General features: G+C 46.1%; 1 protein-coding gene across 5 annotated transcripts in view; it reads right to left on the reverse strand.

Annotated features, from left to right (window-relative positions):
* Nucleotides 1-10294, reverse strand: part of FAM193B (family with sequence similarity 193 member B) — a 30713-nt gene that overhangs the window by 15212 nt on the left and 5207 nt on the right. For 4 of the 5 annotated variants that reach the window (XM_025040572.1, XM_015598084.1, XM_006923215.2 and 1 more), the window contains 2 exons: nt 1861-2103; nt 862-1087 (listed from right to left, as the gene is read on the reverse strand). In XM_025040572.1, coding sequence (XP_024896340.1) covers nt 862-1087; nt 1861-1974 — 340 coding nt within the window. In that variant the 5' untranslated portion in view covers nt 1975-2103. Of the gene's footprint in view, nt 1-861; nt 1088-1860; nt 2104-9454; nt 9516-10294 lie in introns of all 5 variants that reach the window. The other variant, XM_025040571.1, reaches the window with a different exon arrangement.

Raw genomic sequence — 10294 nt, forward strand, 5'->3', positions numbered from 1 at the left:
GAATGCCAGCCCCAAGGAAGGCCACACCCCTCAACCTTGGTACAAGAGGGGAAATGCATTCTGTCAGGGTTGCTCTAGGGCCTGCTGGCTCAGGCATTCCTCAGGCCCAGGGCAGGGCTGCAGAAGCCAGTGGAGCAGCAGGCATGACAGCAGGAGGCGGTTCTGCATCTGGGCCAAGAAGGCTGAGGCAGCCAGGGGAAGCCAGACTCTGGTGGTCTCGAAGTTCAGAGAAGTGGGAAAAGGCTTTCACGACTCTGGGGTTTATGCGCCACAACAACTGGAACTAGGTACTGCTCAACTTGCACAGTTCTGGGGGCGGCATCCCTCTGAGGAGCTCAGCCCTCCACTCAGAAGTAGACAGGAGTTCCATGTTTACACAGTACATCGGTAACTCCCGATTTCTCCTTTGAGTCTCTAAGGGTTACCTCAGGGTCTAAAGAAGGCTCAGACAGCTGCAAAATGGGCTAACAGTCAAGACAGCTTGCACTGCCAACCTCTTGTGGATGGAAGTGCACCCTTTTAACACCCACCTTAGGAAGGTCCTCTGTGCGGATGGAGGGGTCAGGTGTTAGACGAGCTAAGCCCTAACTCCCTTAAGGGCCCTCCCAGACTCCACTTTCTATTCAGCCAGCACTCACCAGGTCCCTTTCCAGATCCAGTGGGAATAGCTGCCAGAGCCAAAGATGGTAGTAGTTTGTAACTTCAGAGTCCTGGAGAATGGGGTTTCCCCTTGCTTCCACCAGAACAGCTCTACTTCCACTTAATTTAATAACTGATCTTCCAGTTTATTTGAGCAAAGTGGTTAGGAAAACACAATGTCCACATTTACAGACACAGATCTCTCTGAGTCCAGAGACTCACCGGGGATGGCAGGAGGACTCCCAAGCGAGCTGCCCGGCACGGCCCCGCTGGAGTGTGGGGAGTTCCAGAGGCCCGAGAGCTTATGTGCTGACAGGAATGAGCTGGGATCCCAGTCCCCTGAGTTCCCATGGCAGGACGAGGACGAGGATGATGAAGAGGAGGACGAAGAGGAATGAGAGTCACCCCCACAAGACTGTGATTTGCAAGATGTGTGTGACAAGGAGATCTGGAGAAGGGGTTAGAAAAAGGCCTATGACACAACAGCAAGCATCACAGCTGACCCAGTGCTGCCTAAGCTTACCCAGGAGCGCTTCCTCTCCAGGCCCCTGGGCCCCAGCCGGGAAGGGCTGTGCTGCCGAGGTGAGGTGAAGTGTGTGGGCACTGGTGAGAGACACTCTGAGGGGTGGGGTGGGGTGGGGCGAGACTGCCTGTCAACTATGGGCCTGTGGGGGTGTCCTGAGAGCTGCAGAGGAGAGGAGGGTCTTTAAATCAAGAGTCCTGAAGCTGAACTGACTCTGGGAAAAGAGGGGTTGGAGGGGATGAGAAACAAGGACGTTGTGACCACTGTGATTCAGGAGAGGCAGACTAGTTGGTTCCCAACCTCCTGCAGGCCTTCTGAGACACGATGCAGACCCTCAAATCGACCTCTGTCCTCTACATCACACTGGTTGGCTTTCAAGCTACCGCAGAGCTGAAGGCAGCTCGGTCACATGGAAGGGACAGGGTCTCCATCTATCAATACACCTACGAGCTGGCCCTCACACTGTGCGCAGACTCTCCTAAGGGGTCGGTGGGCTGCCTGAAGCCTCTCTTCTTCCCCTACATGTGAACCCAAGCTGCTAATGCTGTGTGGGTACAGCCCAGCAGCCCCTCAGCTCCTGGGCGTAGGGGCTGCCCAAGGAGAGCCACCTGAGGACAGGGAAGGAACAGCTCGACAGTGTGACGTCTTTGGGCAGGCCATCTTCCTGCGCTCAGGGACCCTTCCCAGTGGTTACCTACCGCCACTGCATGCTCTCGACCTGTCTGCCTTTCATCTTCCTCCATGCTCCTTCGGCAGCTCTGGCAGACCCACAGAGGCATCTCGCCTAGGAGATTCTTGACGAGCTTTGGCATGAAGTCAGGGGGCAGCTTCTCACCCTGCAACACCAGTCCATTCTGGGAAGGACCTTCTTCCCAGCCTTTGCGTTCCCGATGACACAGCAGGCAACAGGTCTGCACAGACTGGCTGGAGGTGGGGGGAACCTGTCCAACAGACAGAAACAGGGTTTCCCAGGAGGGGAAGGCTCTGCTTAGAGATAATACTAACAATATTAATACTGTCACTTATTATATGCCACATACTGGGTTAGGCACTTTATATACATAATTTTAGTCCTTGTAACAGCTCTGCAAACTAGGTGTGATTATTCCCATTTTTTTAGATGAAGAAACAGATTTTAAAAGTTAAATGAGTTGCCCAAGGTTACAGAGCTAGTGAGTGAGTGAACTAGGATTTAAACCCCAGGGAGGCTGACTCCAAAGCTCATGCCCAAATGCCCTAATGCCCCAATGTCCCCAAATCTTGAAGGTTAAAGAGAAGAAAGAGGGCCCTTCCTCCTCTGACATGTCTCGAGAGGCCACAATCCTCGGGCTGTCTGTGTAGCTCACAGACCCATTCCTGTCTGAGAGGAAAGAGCACTTCAGTTAATGCTGAGTGGGAGGAGCGTGGGCTTCCTGAAGAGCTGTTCATTCTCCTGGGATCACAGCAGCTTTGGAGGAGGGGTTTGGCTTACTACTCAAAAGGTATCAACTCAACTGAAAACTGAGCTGGAGGGAAGGTAAGGCAGACCCTGGTACTTCTGAGAGGCAAAAGGTGTGGTGAAAAGAACCTGGGCTTTGGGGGTCGTACTGACCTGCACTCTAATCCCTATCTGAGCACATATTAGCTGGGTGACCTTGAGCAAGTTATTTAACCTCCCAAGCTCCGATTTCCTACCCACCTTGCAGAGCTGTTATGAGGCTTGGCACATAAACAGGGAAGGTGCCTAGCCCAGTGCATGCCCATAGCATAGTCCCAATCAGTACACAGCAATTCTTACTTGGACTGCTTTTTCCTTCTAGGACACACCTGACCTAGAAATATAAGTCTACAGGTTTTCTTTCACATTGAGGGCTACTGATTGGGAGACTGATTGCATTTAATGACCCCAACTAATAGCTTTCCTATATCCTGCAACTTTGTAGTCCCTTCTCAGTCTGATACTGGCCTTAGTCATATCATTTTCTTTGGCCCATATTATGTTAGCAAATGTGCTGCTGTCATAAGTTTGAAAAGTGTGTATTTCTATTGCTTCCTTGCATGGCTGAGCTTGCTGGCTCTTGTACCTCTGCCATGCCACGAGCATGACCAGGCTAGCTGCTGGAGGGATGTGAGAAATGTGTGGAGAAAACGGAGTTAATTCTAGCTGATTGGTTGGCAGATCAGATACATGAGTGAGCCCAGCCGAGATCAACCAAGCCGGTTCCTATCAGCAGAAAAACCCAGTCAACCCATAGACTTGTGAGAAGTGATAAATGGTGTTGTTTTAAATCACTAAGTTTTGGGGTGGATTGTTACATGCAACAGTTAACTGGTATACCTTCCACACTTACCCACTACTAGGTAAAGGTGTTTGCAGGCCTAAGCAGAGGAATAATAAGGGTATCATCCTCATTCTATCAATAAAATTAATGCCATCATCTTTATCAAATAAAATCACCTTCTCACAATAAGTTGGCATCAGAGTATCCTTAAATCTGTAATGTTACAATTACACTGACCTGGGTCCCTGATGTCTAGGAAAAGAAAGGAACCAAACAGTAGTACCAAGAGCATAAGAAACATTTGGGGAGTACAAAGACCTTGGAAGACTATCAGAAAGAGAGAAATCTTACATGTGGAACTCATATGAGATACTAAAAACCTCAACGGTCTCTGCCAAGGGAACACTTCAGTGAGCAAGGCAGCTGCTCAGTGTTAACTGCAAAAGGATAGTCAAGTAGAACCCACTGGTAGTGAGTCTCTCATGGAAAGGGTGGAAGGTGAATGGAGAAGGATGACGGTCAGAGAAGTCAAGGCGAAGGAGGCCTTTCTGCCAAGTTACCTAGGAAACTTTCTATAGCTACAAGGTGCCATAGTAACTGCGGGGGGGGGGGGGAGGAAGGGGGCAACACTCACATCCCTTTCCCTATAATGATGGTGACCAGAGTCTTAAGGCAAACACCTGGACATATAATTGTAATACAATAGAGGTTCATTTCATTTGGGTGTTAGGTTCTAAAGGTATTACATAAGATGAAAATCTCATATGAGTAAAATTATTCTTTAAATTCTTTATATCGCCTGTGAAGTACAGCATATATGGTTTTTTAGGTACAACCAAGAATTCAAATGTATAATATACAGTATATGGCAATATATGAGAAGGGTTTTTTCCCGTTTTCTTTTAAAAGCAAACGGAATTCTTATACGTTAAATGTGTATCAGTGTGTCAGAGGACGTGTGGGAGGCACTGGAGTGCAGTGGAAACGCCAGCCTTGGCATTAATTTTGGGTCTCCATCGCGTACCAGCTGATGCCCAGCAAGTTTTACTTCTGTCTCCTTGTCTGTAAAACGGGATTAAGTCCTATCTTGTAGGGTCATCTGTGAGCATTAAGTGTGACAAAGCACCTACTCCAGTGCCAGGCCCATAATATGTTGCTCAACATATGGTACTAAGTGTGAACCGGATGGGAGCGATAGAAAACAGTATTTAAAATCAGGACTAGGGTAGAAAATATAGAAAATATGGTCACTGTATTTTACAAGAATGCAAGAATCTCTCACATACAATGAATCTAAGATGACTTGTTAGGCATCTTAATCTTTGCCCTCAACTCCATGAAGTCATTCCTTGAGTTCCCCAAACACTCTCTGTACTCTCCTATCTCATGCCTTTGCTAAAGGGAATCCCCTGCTTAAAACCTCCTACCTTCCCACGTTTACCAATAGGAGCTAGGCAGGGCTTCAAGGCCCAGTTTAAATCCAATCTCACCCAAGCTCTCCTAGACTCCTGCTGCTCTGCACGTCTCTTCCCATATCACACAGCACACTGTGCTTTGGTTGCAGCGTCGGTGCCTTCCACTTTATCTATTTGCCCATATTTTCTTTTCCTTCTATGAGGTGTGCTCCCAGAAGGCAAGCACCAGCTCTGATTCTTGTCTGGCTCCCTCATAGTGTATAGCACAGGGCCTAGGCTCAGCTGGGCACACAGAGGCTAAGTCAGATTTGTCAAGTGTCCCCACGGCAATACAGTTGGCAGGCAGTTTGGTGAGACAGTGCCTGAAATTATTGCTTCCCACAAAGAAAGGCCATCTCCCCACTGGACCTCCACCCAAATGGTTCCAATCTCAAGTGTGGAAGAGTGGAAGGCTGTATTCCTTGGAGATTACAGTGAGATGCCTCTGTTCATGGAAATACTGTGACTCTCCCTAGAGCCCAACTAGTCACATAATAAATGAGATTAGCCATCAGTGGAAGTGAATTTACAGGACAGGCTGTCTTTCCAGTTAAAGGAAGAAACACAGGGCCTGGGAAGCTAATTAACTCCTAACTGAAGTGCGGATGATACCACCTACATTGCATAAGGATGCTCAGAGGATTAAATGATATTAGAGATGCAAAGCTTAGCTCAAGGGATCCATGCAGTAGGCACTCAATCTATTATCTAGGCCCCTTGGTTGTTCTATCCTTAATAAGTCTAGCAACTAGCTTATCCACTGTCCTGAGTTTGGTATACTTGAGTTCTTTCTGGGCCCAGGCAGTTCTGGGGGCAACCCCCAAAGCTGTCTTAACCCTCAGTCTCGGTGCCTGCACCTGGGTACAATGTCTGGTGGGGCCTGGAAACTTTTCTCTCTGACATTTCATCTTTAAATGCCAGAGGGTGGTGAGAATCCCAAACCCTGGAGATATTACATTCAGTCAGTACTATCACTGTTTCTTCACATTTTTGCTTTGGCAGAGACAAGCTTTTGGTTCAGAGTTCTCTTTAACTGCAGTCTCCTGCCATTCCCCAAATTCCTGGCAACTGTGACCCTTTATGCCCTGAAGTCAACCCAGGCTTTCGACTAAACCATTTTTCTTCATCACAAAGGTGGATGGAACTGATTCTTAAGCCCAGCAGTCCTGGGCAGCAGCTAATTATTCCTTCTCATCTCAGTTTAAATTTCAGAGCCTCTCCAGATACAGGTCTAGACTTTGGCAAAAGATGGGGGGAAGAGGAAGGAAAGGTTCTAGGGGTTCTCTTGAGTTGGGATCTGCTCAAACAAGCTCCAAGATAATTCTGCTTCGTGCTCTGAGCAAAACCAGAATATCCGGAGAGCGTGGAGTTACTCACACAGGGGATCCATACTGTAGCACACGCATCCCCAAGGCAGTCAAGGAGCCAGGTGAGCCCCAGACTGTCGCCATTCTCATCCAAGGGGGCTGGCACGTGCAGCCATTAAAACCAGTATCTCTGCTCCCCCACCTGACCAGGTCCCAGACTTTTATGTCTTTGTCTCAGAAGTATTATGTTAGGCGTTTTAGTTTTTCCTAGATAAAAAGAGATAAAATCAAAGAAAGAGGAAGCTATGTTTTTCATGGAACACACTTTTCACTTGAAAGAATGGCCGACAAGCTATGGTTATTTGGAATTGGGTACTGACAGACATTAAAAAAAAAAAGCCTGTCAGTTCTTCAAGGAAAACAATTTATTTGTGGCCAATGATAAAATTTAACCTTTTGAGTAAAACTTAGCATTTTGGAAAACTTGTATCTACCACCAGGAGCTTGACAACTTCCCAATACTTAAAGACTTTTCTGATGTAACTGGTGGTGATATTAACAAATGTTATCTTTTGATATTATAAAATGAAAAGGGAACATATCTGGAAGATCTGTGTAACTCAGTGAGCTTATTTTCCAAATGATCAAAGCATGATGTTAAAGATTCATACAATGGTTAAAAATCCACTCAAAGTGCTAGACAGACCAAGAGATTTCAATGCAAATGAGTAAAAAGACAACTGACACGGTTTCAGATTCCATATTGCAAAGAAGAATATCAAGAATCATCTGGAAAGGCTATTAAAATACTCCTCCTTTTTCCAATTAGGTATCTGTGTGAGGCTGTATTTTTTGATATACGGCAACCAAAATAACAGACTGAATACAGAAGCATATATAAGAATCCGGCTTTTTTTGTATTATCCCAGACATTAAAAAAAAAATTGGCACAAATGAAAACAAGACTGTTCTCATTCATTTTTGTTTGTTTTGGAAAAAGTTATTTTTCATTAAAAATTACGTTAATGTGATAGGTTTAACATTGTTATTCTCAAATGAATTTGTAACTAAATATTTTTAAACTTTTTCAGCTTTAATACTTAATTTGGTAGATATCAACAGATATAACCAATGCTAGTTCTTTTGGGTCCTTAATACTTTGTAGGAATGTAAAAGGGCCCCCAAGACCAAACAGTTTGAGAACTGCTGATATAAAGCATCTAACGGTGCCTGTCACCCAGTGGGTGCACAACAATCAATGGTGATAAACAATGATATAGCCCACAGCATATCTGGATAGTTCTTTGGGGGCATGAATAAATTCCCCCCTCAGCCTTTCTGTCCACAATTTAGGAACTGCCAGGGTATAACCCAAATCACCAGACCAGATAGCTGTTAAGGACTGCTCAGAAGCTAGATGTGATTTCTAGCACTGAACTTGCTCCCGTTCCTCTCATGGATTCCTTACACTCCCAAGAGTTCAGGTATGTTTGTAGAGGGTTCCCCCGAGACACATGTGGTATCTAACCAGCAGCCCTGCAACAGCTTCCGAATTCTATTCTGAAATGGTCCATTACAGCACTCTACTCTCAAGGCGCCCAACTCTAAGAGCCTCCCTGTCACCAAGGCAGGCAGAGGACAACAGTAGCAGCTAAAAATTCCCTTCCAGAAGCAGAGAAATAATGAATTCCCAGCTTGGAAAAACTCATCAGCCCAGTCATCACCACTCACTCTTCCAGTCACCCATTCATTCCCTCATTCAACAAACATTCTCACAGCCCCTACTTGGTGCCCATCATTGTGCTAGCAGCTGGGACAAACATCAAATCATACAAAGTTACTGCCTCAAGGACACGTCCTTAAACCAGGCAGGTTCATGCACTGGGTTGTCAATTTTTCCAAACTACCAGGATGTCTCATATACGTTTTAGAGAATCAGGCAGAAGCACCAATTAAAATAATACACAATTATAATTAATACACAAAATACATAAATGAAAAACAACCAAACAGGACACTGGGCTCCTCTGCCTAGTGTAAGCCCAGTGTGTGCCCTCCCATGTGCCTAGCCAGTTTGATGATCTCCCTTCAGTTCTTCTTTCCTACCTCAGTCTCGCTTTGACTTCCAGGCTCCTTTCTGGTTGAGCGCACTACCGTGGCACTCTGGCCCCTGGCATTCATGACTTGACTCCAACTGACATCTCTGTGCTCTACTGCCACCTGAGAACCTCAGGCTCTAGTCAAACTGTTTCTCAGATATGCCTTGCCCCTTCAAACTGCAGTACCTCAGCTCTACTCCTTGGCAAATTCCTCCTCACTCCTAAGATCCTGGTTAAAGGGAATAAAGCTTTTGCGGGACCAGGCTATGTAGAATGAATTCTGTTAGTATTGCATCTATTACACTGTGCCATAGGCACAGTCTCTGTCTGTCCCTAACCCTAGCAGAATGGGTGCTCTCTGAGGGCAGGGAATGCACCTTTGTTATTTAAGTGTGTCTGGGAACCTAGGCTTGGCTTCCACCTGGCACAGAGTAGGCATTCACCGAATAAATGAGCAAATGCTTAAAGCCCATCTGGCTGACATCTCAGCTGCTCTACACAAAGGATAGAATCGAAAACACAGCTGAACCAGCCCTTTCCCGACATGCTATGCTAAAGGCATGACTGTATCACTCCGGGCCACTGACGAGAAGGCATCTGTGCTAAGAATTTCAGACCATTCTAATGTTGGCAATCAGAGCTGCAGTTAATTTCCAGGGGGGCTGATATAACTGCACCTTAGTACCCTGGAACTTTCACCTAAACGCCCACCCAGGTTGTTGGTTCAGGTCCTCCCAGGAGACAGGACAATTGTTTCATATCGTAAAGCCAGTTTGTGGAGAATGTGCTCTTATACAAGCTAATCAAAGATAGGGCAGGGAGTCTCTCAGACCCCAGTGGCCTTCCACCCCTCCAAGGCTAACTCATCTGTCTAACCTGCTTCCTGGGTGTCATCAGCCATAGGAAGGCCTAAGCTGCTGCTTACTGACCTGAAACCTCAGGCAAACCGTATTACCTACTACTGTATAACCCCAGCACAGATATCTCATGGGTGGAAGAGTATGAACTTTGGAGACAGACTGTTGTTAGTTCAAATCCCAGTTCTGCCATTTTCAGTATCTTAGATTATTACTCAGTTTCTTTGAGCCTCAATTTCCTCATTTATGAAATCAGAATAAAATCATACTTCACAGAATTGTGAGGACAGAAGGAAATAAATTATGTAAAGTACCTGGCCTGGGCCTGGCACACAGTAGGTGCTCAATACCCGTTAGTTTCTTTCCTCTTCTGTCCTGGAAAAAATGACAGGGAAACTTACTAAGTGAGACTTGCCCAATCCAAAGTTATTACTTGAAGCACAGGACAGAAGACTAGACAGGTGACCTTCAAGGCCCCTTTGAACCCCCCAGTCCACCTTCTTTGGCTACAACTTTCTAAAAAGAACATTCAGTGTTTCAAGTCCCTTCTTTCTGCCTTAGTTCCCCTATATTTATTCATTTCGGAATAGAGGAGAACCACAAAGGGAGCTGGAGAGCTAAGAGCCTTGCGTAGGGAATAAAGGGGAGATGGCCTATAGGGCTGTAGCTTGGGCACAGAACCGAAGGGTGCACACATGGGGCCTTTCCTAGGATATAAGTATGCTGCCTCTCAGTACTTTCCTGCTCTGCGCATCCTGCCACAAAGAACCATTAACCCTTCCTTTCCCCAAACACATAAAGCACTCATGCCTTCACTCGTGCTGTTCCTTCTGCCTCTTCCTTTTCAGGATCAGTTTGGGTTTTACACCTTCCTAAGTCTGAAGGCAAAGTGAACCATGCTTTGCTCTGGAATGTCCTAACACTTCTTTACATATCTTCTGAGTAAGTTTATTACAGGTATCCAGTTGTTGAAATCTAACTTCTCCACCAAACGGTGAGCTTTTTAAGGGTAAGGCCTATGTCCCATGATTCACTGCATCTCAATCATTCGGCAGAGGTGGCAGCACGAGGCAGGCATGAGTTAGTGTTCTGATACACAAAGGAAGATTAACAGTTGGAGAATATCATTAATAGGGCAATAACAGGGGACCTAG

The sequence above is a fragment of the Pteropus alecto genome, unplaced genomic scaffold (assembly GCF_000325575.1).
Source record: "Pteropus alecto unplaced genomic scaffold, ASM32557v1 scaffold78, whole genome shotgun sequence".
NCBI lineage: Eukaryota > Metazoa > Chordata > Mammalia > Chiroptera > Pteropodidae > Pteropus > Pteropus alecto.